Source organism: Caenorhabditis elegans, chromosome I, assembly GCF_000002985.6.
Source record: "Caenorhabditis elegans chromosome I".
Lineage (NCBI taxonomy): Eukaryota > Metazoa > Nematoda > Chromadorea > Rhabditida > Rhabditidae > Caenorhabditis > Caenorhabditis elegans.
Genome location: NC_003279.8, coordinates 4049887 through 4064915, shown reverse-complemented (window position 1 = coordinate 4064915; position 15029 = coordinate 4049887). Strand labels below are relative to the sequence as shown.

Below are 15029 nucleotides of genomic sequence, written 5' to 3'. Positions count from 1 at the left end.
AAGATTTATACTAGATGTTCTGTTAATCTGATTTAAAACTAAAAAGGAAAGTGCTACACTACAGTACTACATGCAAGTTACCTCCGACAGTCTCAAACTGTCCAATCTCCTCAAGCTGGCCACTTTCATCGGTGACATGTTCTTCAACTTTAGCAGCGAATTGAATCTTCAAATCAGCATTCGTGTTGGCCTTTCCGGCAACATTCACAGCCTCGCAACGATATGCACCAACGTCTTCTTTCTTGGCATTTTGAATTGTGAGCTTGATATTTCCATCTTCCAATACTTCCAATTGCATGTGTTGTCCAATCTCCACTGGTTGATCATTCTTGAAGAACTTGATTTGTGGATGTGATTCCTTGTTCACCTTGCATTCAAGAACAACGGTATCTCCTTCAACGGCAAATGTTTCCTTTAGTGGCTCAATGAACAGTGGCTTGACTTCTTCAGCAGTTTGCTTTTCGAATGAATACTTTGGAATCTTGAGCTCTCCAACAGTTTCATCCTTTCCAGCCTTGTTTGTAGCTTGGCATGTGTACTTTCCGAAGTCAGCATTGTTGGTGTCTTTGATGACAAGAGTATGAGATCCATTCTCTCCCTTCTTCTCAATCACATGCTGATTGTCAATAGCAATCGGAACTCCATCCTTGAACCATTTAACCTCAGGCTCTGGCTTTCCTTCTACACGAACCACCAATTCAGCTGGCTTGCCTTGTTCCACCTCGTATGGTTTCAGGCCTTGAACAAACAATGGTGCTTCAATCTCTTCTTGAACAGCCATGTTTGCAGTGGTTTTGGCTTCTCCGGCTTCGTTGGTGGCTTTGCAGGTGTAGACTCCAACATCTTCTCCTCTAGCTTGTTTAATTGTGAGAGTATGATGTCCTGATCCTTCATCCTTTGCAAAAATGTGCGAGTTATCAATATTGATTGGCTTATCATCCTTGAACCATTCAACATTTGGTACTGGGGTTCCAATTACAGTAACTTTCAAATCAAGAGTCTCCTGCTCTCTGACTTCAAGTGGTCGAAGTTTTTGAGTAAACTCTGGTGGAATAGAATCCCTGATGATTCCAAAGTTCGCTGTTGTAAGAGCTTCCCCAGCTTCATTCCTAGCACGGCAAGAGTAGATTCCAACATCTCCCTGTCTCGCGTCATTGATGGTTAAACTGAAGGATCCAACAGCTGTCTGCTTCTGAATGACATGAACATTGTCGATACTAATTGGAGTATCATCCTTGAACCATTCAACAGATGGTTCTGGTGTTCCTACAACCTTGACGGACAAGGTGGTACTTTCCTTCTCCTTCACTTCGAGTGGACTGAGTTTCTCAACAAATTCTGGTGGAACCAAGTTCTTGACAACTGCAAAGTTAGCCTCAGTTTTGGCTTCACCTGCTGGATTGGTTGCACGGCATGCGTACTTTCCAGAGTCCTCGAGTCTCGCATCCTTAATGGTAATCGAGTAGCTTCCGGATCCTTCAACCTTAGCAATCACATGACTTGAATCAGTTTGCACTGGTTGTCCATCCTTAAGCCATTCAACACTCGGATCTGGAACTCCTTTCACTGTAACGGACAAAGTTGCAGTTTCATTGATCTTGACTTCAGTTGTGACAAGTTCCCTCACGAAAGTTGGTTTCTCGAGAGATTGAGTGACCTCAGCCTCTGCAGAAGATTCAGCAGTACCTGCTGGATTGGAAGCCTTGGCGGTATACTTTCCAGCATCTGTAGTTGCAGCTTGTTTCACAACCAGAGTAAACACTCCAGTTTCTGGATTCTTCTTCATCTCATGATTTCCATCTTCACTGACTGGTTTGTCATCCTTAAACCATTCAACATCTGGAGCACTTCCTCCGACCTTTACTTCCATCTTAATTTCTTCCTTCTCCTTCACACTTGTCTTCTTTAATCCTTGCTCAAAGACTGGTGCCTCTACCTTCGTGGTGATCTTTGATGTTGAAGTAGCAGTTCCAATTGAATTTGTGGCAATAGCTTTGTAGGAGACAATATCTTCTTTTGTGATTTGACTGATAACCATTCTCCAATGCGTATTGGTCTGGTCATGCTCAATGGCGATTCGACTGGATGAGGTGATCTTCGTCTCCACCTTCGTAGTTTCCGAGAACGAATAAAAATCGACATGCGGCTGTGGGGATCCTTTGACAGAACACGAGAGAACGAGCTTCTCTCCAATTGATAACTCCTTGTTCTGCAGTTCCTTTGTGAACACTGGAGCTTCGCCTGTAAATGGGAAAAAGTGCAAAGTGCGAAGTGGGAAAGAAAACCAAGAGCGAGCAGTGGTGATGGTGTTTCACACAAACGGGAAAAAGATTGCGATATATTCTGATCTTATGGTACATCAGGTACACAATTTTTATATTTTGAAACAAGTACCTATGAACCATAAGATCAGCCATGGGCAGTAGACCACAGTGAATTGAAAATTGTGGCTTACCTTGGACAGTCAAGAATGCTTCAGTCTTAGATGTTCCTTCAGTGTTCTCGGCAATGCAGGTGTATTTTCCTTGATGAGACAATTCAGATGAAGTGATTGTGACTCTTTCGACGCCTTCCACTGATTCAACTGTGATAGACTCTTGAGTAATTGTCTTCTGAAAATTGAATAATGAATTATTGTAAAGAAGATAAGATCAATCAAAATAGGGGGAATTAAAAATCAGAGGATTGAACAACTTGAACACCAACCGATTCACACTGGATTAAGTAACAACTGGTATATTTTATTAACTTTTTCACACTTCGGAATTAGGGTTTTTCTCACGACTTACATTATCGTGAAGCCAGCTGACTTTCGGCTTTGGCTCTCCGATGACTTTGCATTCAAGAACAACCTTCTCGGATGTCTTTGTTGTCTTATCTTGAAGAGCAACAATGAATTCTGGAGCTTTTTTCTCCGACTTCTTCTCCAATGATTCAATGACAGTTAGCGTCGCCTCACAGGTATCTTTTCCGGCGGTGTTCTCAACGATGCACGTGTACTTGCCGGCATCTTCTGGAGTGACGTTGTCGAGGACAAGTTCTTGAGTGATGTGTCCCTCTGGTCCAGTTCTAGTTTGAACCCGGATTCTGGCAATCAGCTCAATCTCTTTTCCGTCCTTCAACCACTTGCAGCACACTCCCTTGGTGTCTGGAACAACGCATTCAAAGACAGCAGAGTGTCCCTTCTTGGCTTTGGTATCCTTGATCTTTGTGATGAATTTGGGTGCCATAACTGGAGTTGGAGTACGGTGCATTTCCTCTCGAAGACTCTCATCTTCAGTGAGATCGTCTCCGACAAATTCTTCAGCTTGGGCTTCACTTTCAGATTCACTGAACATGTCAGATGTGTAGGTGATCATGTTTGCGGTACAGGAAACTTCTCCAGCATCGTTCTCGGCCTTGCAGATAATTTCTCCAACATGAACATCTGGGTTGAAGCTGTTGATTGTCAACGTTGATGTTTTATCATCTGTGACGATGGTGTAAAGATCCGAGTTGAGAATCTCCTTATTATTGATGTACCATGTAAGGCTTGGTTTCGGGTCTCCTGTGAAGACAACCTTGTGCACGACCTTGGTTCCAGTTCTTGCGCGAACATTGCTGAGCCATTCCAAGAAATCTGGAGGTTCACCACGTGGCAGCACGAGCAATGTAGCCTCAGATGTTGCTTTTCCATACTCGTTGATTGCCTCGCAGACGACTTGTCCAGAATAATCGCATGTGATGTCTTTGATTGTAACCGTGTATGTTCCTTTCTCAGAATGAATCTTGATATTCTGAGATTCTTCCAACTTCTTTCCGTTCACATACCACGAGACAACTGGTTCTGGCTCTCCGAGCAATACTGCCCTCAATTTGAGAGTATCTCCTTCTCTGCAGGTAGCATCACATAGAGATGTTTCAAATTCAACCGGAATCGGTGCAACAACCTTGAGTGGACCCTCGGTGCTCACTTCTCCAGCCTTATTGTATGCGACGCACTTGATCTTTCCAGTCATGTCAGCAGTCACACCATGAATCTTCATAGTGTAAACTCCATTGGCATTAGAGATCTCAGTATCTTCAGTGGCACAAACGAGTTGTGTTCCAATGTACCACTTGACGAAAGGTGTTGGGTCTCCGGTGATGAGAAGCTTGCATTCAAGGGTATCTCCTTCGGTGAGGTTAATTGGTGCAATATCACTTTGGAATGCTGGTTTGGCCATTGGGCGTCCCTTAACAACTCCAAGAGATGCTGAACATTCCGCAACGCCAAATTCGCTTTCCGCTTTAATCGTGATTCTTCCCTTATCTTCCAGTTTAGTTTGAAGAATGCTAAGTTTCAAGGATCCATCTTCCTCTTCAACAATCTTATAATGCCCATCAGAAGTAATTTCAACACCATCCTTAAGCCAGGTGATCTTTGGCTTTGGTTTTACAATGTTTAATTTAGCATCCATCAATGTCAACTCTCCCTCGGTGATCAACCGATCTTCGAGATTCTTTGCAAACGTTGGTGCATCACCGACCTTTTTAACAGCGAGTTGAACATCTCTCTTTTTGGATCCGACGGGGTTTGTCGCTTCGCAAGACAGCTCTCCAGCTTGTTCGGGTGTGACGGCGGAAATTTCGATGGTGTGCTCTCCGTCCTTGTCGGTAACAGTGATGTTTCTGGAAATTTTATAAATTAAAATTTTCAACATGGAAAAAAATAAAGGAAACTTACGGATGCTTAGAAACTGGTTCTCCATTCAAAGTCCATGCTACAGATGGTTCAGGGTATCCTTCCACATTTGCAGTGAACTTCACATCTTCTCCCTCTTTGACTTGACGATCATCCATGTTCGTAGTGAACTTTGGAACTTCAGTCTTTTTGTCAACCTTCAATTGAGCTGTGGCTTGAACCTTTCCTGACACATTCTCAGCTTCAACGCGGATAGTTCCATTGTGCTCCATGAGTGGCTTTTGAATGCGGATTGATGTCTTTCCAGTCTCATGAACATACTTCACTTTAACCTCCTCACTCTGGATCAACTTCTTGTTGTTCAAATACCATGTCACATTTGGCATTGGTTTTCCAGTAACAATAGCGCTGAACTTAACACTTTCTTCAAGAGTTGTCTCGTGATTTTGTGGAGCTTGAACAAATTCTGGTTTCTTGTTTCCTCCATTCACAGTAACCTTTGCCGATGTCTCACACTCTCCTGCGGCGTTCTTTGCTTTTGCTGTAAGAGTTCCAGACATTTCTGGCTTGGCCTCTGCAATCGTCACATGATAAGTTCCATCTCCATGATCGACTACTTGAACAGTATCACTCTTTGTAAGTGGCTGTCCGTTAAGAAGCCAAGAGACTTCAGTTCCAGGTGATGGCCCATCCAATTCAAGATTCCAACGGAGTGGTTCTCCTTCATCAGCAACCTTATCAGTGAGCTGAGACTTGAACTTTGGAGCTTTCACATTTGGTTCAACCTTAAGGTCAGCTTGCTTGCTATCCTGTCCAGCTGAATTTTGAGCAGTAACTTTCACAGTTCCAGTCTGCTCGATCTTTGCATTAGAGATCTTCAAAGTATAGACGTCTTCCGTCTTGATAGTGGTGATAGTTCTAGATTCCTCTACGATCTTTTCATTAATCGTCCATTTGACAGTTGGTGCTGGGAATCCGCTAATTGTTGCCTTGAACTCAGCAGTTTCCGTTTCCTTGATAGTCACCGACTTTGGTCCATCAACAACAATTGGGGTAGTTGATGGTGGATTGACAGTCAGTTGAGCAGAGGATTCAGATGATCCGACTTCGTTCGAAGCTTCAACTGTGATCTTTCCAGAATCTTGAGCATTTGGAATGATCAATGAAGATTTGTTTTCCTCGTTCTTAATGGTAACTCCATTCTTTCCATCTTCCAACAGATTTCCATTTTGGTACCATTTGTATAGAGGCGAGTGTAGGGCGATGACGTCCATCTGGAAAATATAAATGATTAATTTGGTAAGATTTCATGATATCATAGTTTCATAAAATTTTTAGAGGAATTCTAAATTCTACTAACCTGTACTGTATCTCCCTTTGTGACTTCCATATCTCTGAGCTTGTCAGTGAATTCTGGTTTCTTGGTTTCCTTTGGAGTTTCCAAAACCTTCAATTCAGTCTTAGTCTCCACGGAACCAGCAGCATTTGAAGCCACAACAGACACAGTTCCACTTCCAAACATGGTTGTATCAATTGAGCAACGGAATTCAAATTGATCGTCCTTTGAAACCGTAACCCCTTGGGCTGTCGTAATCTCTTTTCCATCCAAGAACCATTTGCACTCGGTTGCATGTTCAACGACAACTTCGAAATGGGCCAAGTCGGTCTTGTTGACTGTCTGCAATTTGAGGTCGCGAGTGAGCTTTGGCGCTGGAGGCTGAAAAATAAAAACGTTGTTGCTGGGATTTGTAAGATTTATTTAAATTAATTTTGTTTCCAAATCGGTAGATGCCCAAATTCAACATTTCACGCACTCTCCCATAAATAGAAAGCAAAATAAAACCAAAATTCAAATATTCCATATTAATCCACAAAATTATCCGGAAAGAATCCAAAAAGTAATAATCAAAATCATGTTTTTACAGAACTTTCGAAAAATAATTTTAAAATGTTTTTTTTTAGAAAAATTTTTTCCAAGTTTTTAAAACTTGAAACATTTTCAAATAATTTTTCAAATTGTAAAACTTTCTGTTAATTTCAAAATTATTAAAATTCAAAGATTTTTTTTCAAAAAAAATTAACTAGTAAAATTTCCGGTTTATCATTTTAAATTTTCAAAAAGTATTTCAAGAATTATTTCCAGACATAGTTTTACCAAATTTAAGCTATTTTAAGATTTTCAGTGTTGAAAATTCTAAAACTTGCAAAAATTTCCATGACATTAAAGAAAAAACATTTGCAATTTTAATACTGCTTCTAATTTTATATTTAAAAATTTCCTAAAAAATCTTTCAATGCCATGAGCTCAAGTACCAAATTTTGAATAGAATCGTGACAAAATAAGTCATATAAATCTAATTATTATATTTTTTGAAACAATCTGAGAAAAAGAGCCAAAACGAACCGATCTCAATACATTTTTATCATTCTAGAATTCAAATAAAACCTTGTTTCAAAAAATTGTATTTCAAGACTGTCAGAGAAAGTTTCCAGACAAAACATTTTGAAAAGTAATAAATGTTTCGTTCAACATTTTTGTTCAAAAAGTGGAGACTTTCCATTTTGAACGATTTTAAAAGTGAACTCCTTGGAAATTTCCGTAAATTTAGAAACTTTCTCTAGACATTTGACAAGTACATAATTTCAAGCAATAGTGTAGCACCTTGTAGTTCGATTTTCGCAGATCATATTTCAATTAACTTTTAAAATTTCAAAAAAATCTCAATTTGCAAATTACGTACTTGTATTTTTCAATGTTCAAAAATTATTAAATCCGACTTGCATTAGTCAATACACAATACATTTATAATGTTCTACAACTTAATTGTTTTTGTTTTTATTAAAATTTTGAATTAAAATTTTGAAATTTCCAAATTTTAATTTTCCTAGCACTACGACTCTAGATCAAATTAACCACTTCTTTTTCTCTCCAGTCTCACTCAATTTTTTCAAAAAAAAAAAGGTTTTTTTTTCAAAACACTGTCTCTCTCAACCCTACCAAACTTTACCTTTTCGGCTTCCGGCGACTTTGACTTCTTCTTCTTTGGTGAGCCTGGTGGAGACTTCTTTGGTGTCGGGCTCTTTGGCTTCTCCTCTGGTTTTTCTGGAGATTTTTCTTTGGATTCGTCCCCAGTTTTCTTGGTTGGTGAAGATGGGCTCTTTTCCTTCTTCGTGGGAGATTTGAGTTCTTCGGCAGCTGACTTTTCTGGTGTTTTTTCTTTCTTGGTTGGGCTCGCAGGTTTTTCTTCAACCTTTTCGGGGCTCTTTTCCTTCTTGGTTGGAGATTTCACCTCATCATCTGCCATTTTAACTGGTGAAGACTCTTTTTTGGTTGGGCTCTTAGGCTTCTCCTCAGCAGACTTTTCTGGAGACTTCTCTTTTTTGGTAGGAGATTTGACTTCTTCCGCAGCGGACTTTTCAGGTGACTTCTCTTTCTTTGTAGGACTCTTTGGCTTCTCCTCAGCCTTTTCTGGAGATTTTTCTTTGGGAGATTTCACCTCTTCTACTACAGATTTCTCTGGCGACTTCTCCTTCTTTGTCGGGCTAGCTGGTTTTTCTTCAACGGTTTGTGGGCTCTTCTCCTTCTTGGTTGGAGACTTTACCTCATCATCGGTCTTTTTAGTTGGCGAGGACTCTTTTTTGGTTGGGCTCGTTGGCTTCTCTTCAACTTTTTCTGGAGATTTTTCTTTTTTGGTTGGAGATTTCACATCTTCCGTAGCCGATTTTTCAGGTGACTTCTCCTTCTTTGTCGGGCTCTTTGGCTTGTCGTCAGCCTTCTCTGGTGATTTTTCCTTTGGAGATTTTAGCTCTTCAACTACAGATTTCTCTGGACTCTTCTCTTTTTTAGTTGGAGATTTTACTTCATTTTCCGACTTCTTTGTCGGCGAAGCTGGTTTTTCTGGAGACTTCTCTTTCTTGGTAGGACTAGCTGGTTTCTCTTCCACCTTCTCCGGAGATTTCTCTTTTTTGACAGGTGACTTGATCTCCTCGGTAATAGACTTTTCTGGTGATTTGTCCTTCTTCGTCGGGCTCTTTGGTTTTTCATCAACCTTCTCCGGAGTCTTCTCCTTTTTCACGGAAGTTCTTGACTCTTCCGATTCGTGTGTCATCTCAGTGGTCATAGTAGTTTCAGTTTTCTCAATTGTTGTTTCAGAGGAAACTTCAACAATATTAGTTGCATCCGGGCTTTTTTCCTTCTTAACTGGAGATTTTACATCTTCAGGTTTCTCCGGGCTCTTTTCCTTTTTGGTTGGGCTCTTTGGTGGAGACTTTTCTTTCACCTCATCCCCAGTCTTTTTGGTTGGAGACGATGGGCTCTTTTCCTTCTTGGTTGGTGATGATGGAGATTTCTCCTTTTTGGTAGGTGATTTAACTTCCTCTGCTGCAGGTGACTTTTCCTTCTTTGTCGGACTTGCTGGGCTCTTCTCCTTTGGAGACTTCACCTCCTCACCAGTCTTCTTAGTAGGACTAGCAGGCTTTTCCTCAGTTTTCTCAGGGCTCTTCTCCTTTTTGTCCGGGCTTGGACTCTTCTTCTTTTTGCGGTCCGAATCAATAACCTCTTTTGGCAATTCCTCTTCAGCAAACGACACTCGTCTCTTTGGTGTTCCTTCTCTAACATCAGTCTGTGAGTCCGTCTTCGAGACAACCTCAATCTTGCTAACACTGATGCTTCCCTCGGTTACACCACCTGATCCTCCTCCGATCACTGTTGTCGCGGATTCCGATTCCGACTCCTTGGTCTCGACAGTCACTCCTCCAACTGTTGATGTGACTTCAGTTGTGGACATTGTAGTTGTTTTAGTTGACGTCAACGATGTCTCCATTGTGATGGTTGTTGTTGCCTCAGGAGAAGCTTCTTTTACCTTTAATTATTTTTGAATAGACCACTTAATTTTTTTTAAATATTCTAAGCTTGGTTAGTCCAATAGAAAATTCACTTGTTCGAAATTCTTTATTTCGTAAAAATTATAACTTCTAAGTAATTGCGCGAAGATTTGATGCATGGGTTTGGTGTTTGCACAATTTTTAATAGCAATTAAAGGTATTAACTACTTATTCTGATGCTCTCATCGAATGAAAGAACAGAGTCTGGAAATTGCGCGGGAAATTTTGAACACGTGCAATTTAAAAGTAATTTGTCTACCCTGTACCTAACTGTTTATGCAAGTATTTATCTAAAACGGTTCCCTCATTAAAAAAAGAGCTGAAATTATCAAAAAAAATGTCTAAATTACGAGATGATATGAGTAATAATTTGCATCAGAAAATAGTAGAAGAAGATGAGAGAATGAGAGCAAACCAATTATAAACGCCTATTTTTAACTTCTTATTATTCTTATTTGTTTCAAAAATTTAAATGAATCAATTCTGACTGATCCCTCAATTTTTTTCTAATTAAAAGAGTATGACTATTCATATTACAGAATTTCGAACAAGTGATATTTCTAACTATTTTTTGTTGTTAAAATCCAAGGTTGGTAAGAGCTTAAAAGAAGTGGTTGATTGAAGTACTTAGAGTCGTGCTTAGAAGGAAAATTATTTGGAAAGTTGATTAATTTTCGAATTTTTCTAAAAATTATATTTTCACTAAACTTTTTGGTTTAGAATTTTAAAATTTAAATTTTCAAATGAAGTTCAAATATGGAATATCTGGGAATAGGCACAACAGACACAGCAAACGAAACATCCATGCATCCATCTGTAATACCTACCTGCTGAGCTATTTCCTTCTGGACTTCTGAACTGGACAAATCTTGCTTTTCGACGACGACACTCTCCTGAATTTGAAAACATGCAAAATTGAGAATAAACTGCAGTTCACAAAAATCACGTGGTTTTGATTTGATCGGTAGAATGTTTTTAGTAGAAAATCCGTTTCGCCCCAATGTTAGCAATTTTGAATTTTTCGCAACTTTCTTCAAACTAAAAATTTTACTTTAAAAAAGTTTAAAGTTTGAAAAATTTAACACTGGTAATTTTTAGTTTTTTAAAACTTTTCAATTAAAAAAAAATGATAAAAGATTTGAGGACTTCCAAAAAAAAAATAACACGATTTTCTAGGAAATTCCGGAATTATCTCAAAATTTCAGCAAACTGCAGCCCTTTCCGTCATTGAAAAACTCAAATTGGATGATTTTTCTCAATCGAAAGATTTTCACTTAGTTTCAATTTGTTCGAAAAATAGTAATTTTTACAGAAATGGTGACCAAATGAAATGGCCTCTTACTTTTTTGCAGTTAGCCAATTTTTACAGGATATAATTTTTTGAAATCATATTTTTGTAAACTTTTCGAGAGAATTTTGAAATTTTGAAACTGATTTTCCACAATTTTTGTTTCAAAAAAATACTTGAAATTTTATCGGAATTCAGATTTTTTAAGGCAATTAATTTTTTTTTAAGGCAAATAATTGCGCAATTTAAAAAATATCCGACCAATCAAATCAAAATCACCACGGCAGAAAATAAACTCATATATATCACTTTGCACTTCCCTATTCTTGTTTCTCAATTTCTACAGTAACCTGAATATGACGTGGAAGCTTCGAATTTTTGAGTAAAAAACAAGAAATTTAAAAAATGTATTTTGATATAAATTTCCCCAGGATTCAAAGCTACCACGTCATCACATAACCCCAGTGCCTAAAATAATTCCCCAAAAAAACACAAACCTTCTTCGGCTCGATCGTCAACTGGGCGCCCGTCTCTTCGGCTCCGAGTGTGTTTTCTGCGACAACAGAAATTGTCAGATGGTTCACTTCGGAATAGTATGTCGCCGTGTCGATCGTCAGGATCGATGCGCCGTCGACGGTGCTCTCGTCACGTGTTACGCGCGCCCCTTCCTGTCCATCTCGCACCTGAAATTCGATGTTTTTTTTAATTTTTGGAGACTGGTAGCGCGGGAAGATTTTTTAAGAAAATTTTACAAACATTGTCGCCATGCCTGCTTAACCAAATTTACGTGCTCGTCGGCAACTTCCCGTTGCCGAAATTGCCAAAAACTATACTTTTTGGCAACTGGCCAGTTTTCCAAATTGGCATTTTTGGCGACAGGCAAGCAATTTGTCAAAGAAATTCTTGGCAATTGATGAGATTGCCGACCTCAAAATATTTGGCAATTGCGATTTCGCACAGCTTTGGTATACTACCTATTGGTACGAGAACGGCGTAGGTCGCCAAGAAGGCAGGCGTTTATTTTATGCCTAGGGAAATGCAGTTATTTAAAAATTGGCAAATACGGAATTTTCAAAAAAAAATCGTGAAGATAAAATGTTCCAATATTTTCAAACTCTTTTCATTTGAAAAAAATGCTCACCTTTCTTCCATTGACAGACCATTCATAAGTTGGCAATGGAATACCAAAAGCGTGTGCACTGAAAACTGCTTCGGATCCCTTTTCGACTGTCAAGCTAACTGGTCGCAAATCAAATTCTGGAGCGAATGGCTTCTTCTGAACAGTCAATTTCGCCTTCGTCTCATCAGATCCTTCAGAGTTTGTCGCAACAGCCCTGATCTCTCCGGCATCTTCAATTTTGATGTTCTTGATTGAGATTTTTATTGATCCATCGAATTCTCGAATCTCGACGCGATCCGATTGTTTGAGTTCTTCTCCTTTTAAATACCATGTTACAGTCGGTTTTGGTTCACCTTCAACGCGAACTTCAAACACAACTGTGTTGTCGACGGTTTCGGTTTTGTCGACAAGAATCTCCACGAATTTCGGTGGTTTCTTCTGTTTTTCTGGGGCCAGAACAACGAGTCGGGCTTTCGTTTCGAATCGTCCAACAGCATTTTCAGCTCTGAATTTATAAATATATTTTATGGAAAAAATAGGATATAATAATTTTCGGCTTGAAAAACATAGGCACATAAAGACCTGCCTGCCTTTGAAGCAATATACACCTATCTCGTTCTCACGCGTAGTAGATAGGCATGAAGCAGGCACGAATGCCTGGAAATGCCTACCTTCTATAAAAGTAGGAATGAGAACTTGGTCAAGCACGACAGAAATCTAAAAACATGCCCCGTGGCAATTTTGCAAGGGTTTCTATCTTCGCAAATTTTTGGAGCACAACGCTTTCCAATATCAAATTTTCAGCGTAAAAAGATTACCTGCAGAGTACGGTGCCCGCGTACTGTGCCGAGTCGATAGTCAGCTTATGGTCGTGATTGTGCGCCTCGATCTTGACGCCCGGACTGCCCTGATCCATCTTGTGCCCGTTGATGAACCAAGTAACCTCCGGATTCGGATTTCCGCGAACGGTTGTCTCGAAGACGGCGAACTCGCCGGTTTTTACGGTCTGAAAATGGGGATTATTGGTTGGGAGTGGAGTTTTGGATGGCGGATAAGTTGAGCATCGTTCCAGATTTGACAAAGGTTTTTTTCTGAAAATTATTTTTAAAAAACGATTGAATATGAGATTTTACCAAATCATGATTTTCTAGATAAAGAGTTCTTTAGATTCGTTTTTTCCCCTGAGTACTGAAAAAAATTTTTGAACAATCTAAAGCTACCTAAGTAGATGGGCATTTCCAAAATTTAAAAATTCAGGAATTTTTAAAAAATTTAAAATAGCAAGATTACCTCAAAAGTTTGATAAAACTGCCTAGATATTTTGAAAAAATTTCGAAAAGCTTAAAAACTTAAACTTTGCACTTCATTTTTCCCAATCCCCATTCCCCAACTAATCGATAACTCCTCAAAGATATCTTTTTAAGAAACGCGTGGGGTAGTGCTCGGTGATGGCACCGAGAGATGTTAGACAGAAATATAACAACTGTTTGTGATAAGAATTTTTTGAGATTTTAAGAGATTTTTTGCTGCAAAAAATTTTACAATGATGTCATTCAATATTGATTTGATTACTTTCTTAAAGTTTGTTGGTAAAGTTTTTCGAAGTGCAAATGTTTGATTTGAAAATTAAAAACAAAACAAAAGTTTGTAATTTTCTGGCATATACATAAATGAATGTGTTCAATTGAGGTTCTAAATTAAAAAAAATATACCGTTTCATTTAATTTTATATTTTTTTAACTTTTTTTCAACTGTTTTAACACAAGTCGTGCCGTAGCCTAGAAAAACCGAATAGTCGTCAGAAGTTCACCTTCCAATCGAATTTTTTAATTGAGATTATTCTGAGGTAACCAAAATAATTTGCAATGTATACCTCTGCACGGCCATATATAAGTTTTGGAGTGAAATTCAAAAATTTTGGAACAGAAAAAATTCATGAAGCACAATAACGAAAACCTAAAATTTCGAAACACTAGAGGGCAAATCCGAAATTTTTATGAGAAAACAGATGATCATCAGATGGATAGATTTCTGTTGGAGAGTTGAAAAAGAAAACAACAAAAAATAGAGCGTGTGAAAAAAAACGCTTGAAACCGTTTTTTTGATGATATGATTTGGGGGATCTGTCTGTTGTCTCTGTTTCACAATATCCTCTCTCTTTTCATGATGATGTTACACTGATCACAAGCGAGTGGGTCCCTTTCCCCGAGAGATAGTGCTTACACTAATCAGAGAGCATTAGAGAGATCATAGTGAAGGTGGCATGCCGCTTGGGACGGCATCCACCTCCACAGAGAAGACACAAAAAGTGAGCGAGAGCTCCCTCGTTTGTTTACCAGTCTGTTGTTGGGAGAGGGGACCAATATGTTTAGAGGGGACCACCTAGAGTTGTTGGTGGTCAAAGTGTTAGGGGAATGGCATGAAAATTACTATGAAGTTTTGAAACTGAATTTTCAAAAGCAACCACAGAAATTGTATCACTAGCGAAATTAATAAGAAAAATTTAAAAAAAATCGATGCAATACTTAAAATTGAAGGTTCAAAAGTTGATGCAACTATTTTAAATTTTCAAACGATATTTTTAAAGCTGTTTTTATATAAAGCCTACTTTCAGGATTCAAAGCTTAATTATTATCCATTAAAATAACTCACTTGATCTTCAATATCCTTCAAGAAAGTCGGCGCACTGCGCGACTCCTCCTCCTCCTGTTCCACAGTGAGCCGTGCCCTACTCTCCGCGGTTCCATGCTCATTTTGAGCCTTTGCCACAATTTCACCGTCGTGCTTGTCCATCGATGTGTTCGGGATCGAAATGCGATAGAAACCGTCGTGCCCTACGATTTCAACGCCTTCTTCACCGTTTTTCAACTGAGAAAAAAGGATGGTAAAATTGAAGGGAAATATGGAAATAAGAAGTTACCTCTTTTCCGCAAAGTGTGAAGGTTAGTGTTGGCTCTGGCCATCCGCTGACATCCACTTCGAACACAACCTGTAAAAAAATTTTGGAAACAAATTAATCCATTAATTTAAATGTGCATATATGTTTTGCGTTCAAATTCTTAAACTTTTTTAGA

General features: G+C 38.9%; 1 protein-coding gene and 1 non-coding gene across 15 annotated transcripts in view; one reads left to right on the top strand and one right to left on the bottom strand.

Annotated features, from left to right (window-relative positions):
• unc-89 (Muscle M-line assembly protein unc-89) overlaps positions 1-15029 on the bottom strand; it is a gene marked incomplete at both ends in the record, with an annotated part of 55184 nt that overhangs the window by 25970 nt on the left and 14185 nt on the right. For 3 of the 14 annotated variants that reach the window (NM_001025813.2, NM_001025814.4, NM_001356812.3), the window contains 12 exons: positions 82-2241; positions 2456-2612; positions 2790-4650; positions 4706-5937; positions 6024-6380; positions 7672-9525; positions 10375-10440; positions 11333-11518; positions 11977-12460; positions 12774-12961; positions 14608-14823; positions 14876-14944. In NM_001025813.2, coding sequence (NP_001020984.1) covers positions 82-2241; positions 2456-2612; positions 2790-4650; positions 4706-5937; positions 6024-6380; positions 7672-9525; positions 10375-10440; positions 11333-11518; positions 11977-12460; positions 12774-12961; positions 14608-14823; positions 14876-14944 — 8830 coding nt within the window. The remainder of the gene's footprint in view (positions 1-81; positions 2242-2455; positions 2613-2789; positions 4651-4705; positions 5938-6023; positions 6381-7671; positions 9526-10374; positions 10441-11332; positions 11519-11976; positions 12461-12773; positions 12962-14607; positions 14824-14875; positions 14945-15029) is intronic. The other 11 variants (NM_001356807.3, NM_001356810.3, NM_001356813.3 and 8 more) reach the window with 4 other exon arrangements.
• On the top strand, positions 6959-6979 carry 21ur-14824. Its single transcript, NR_050051.1, has one exon.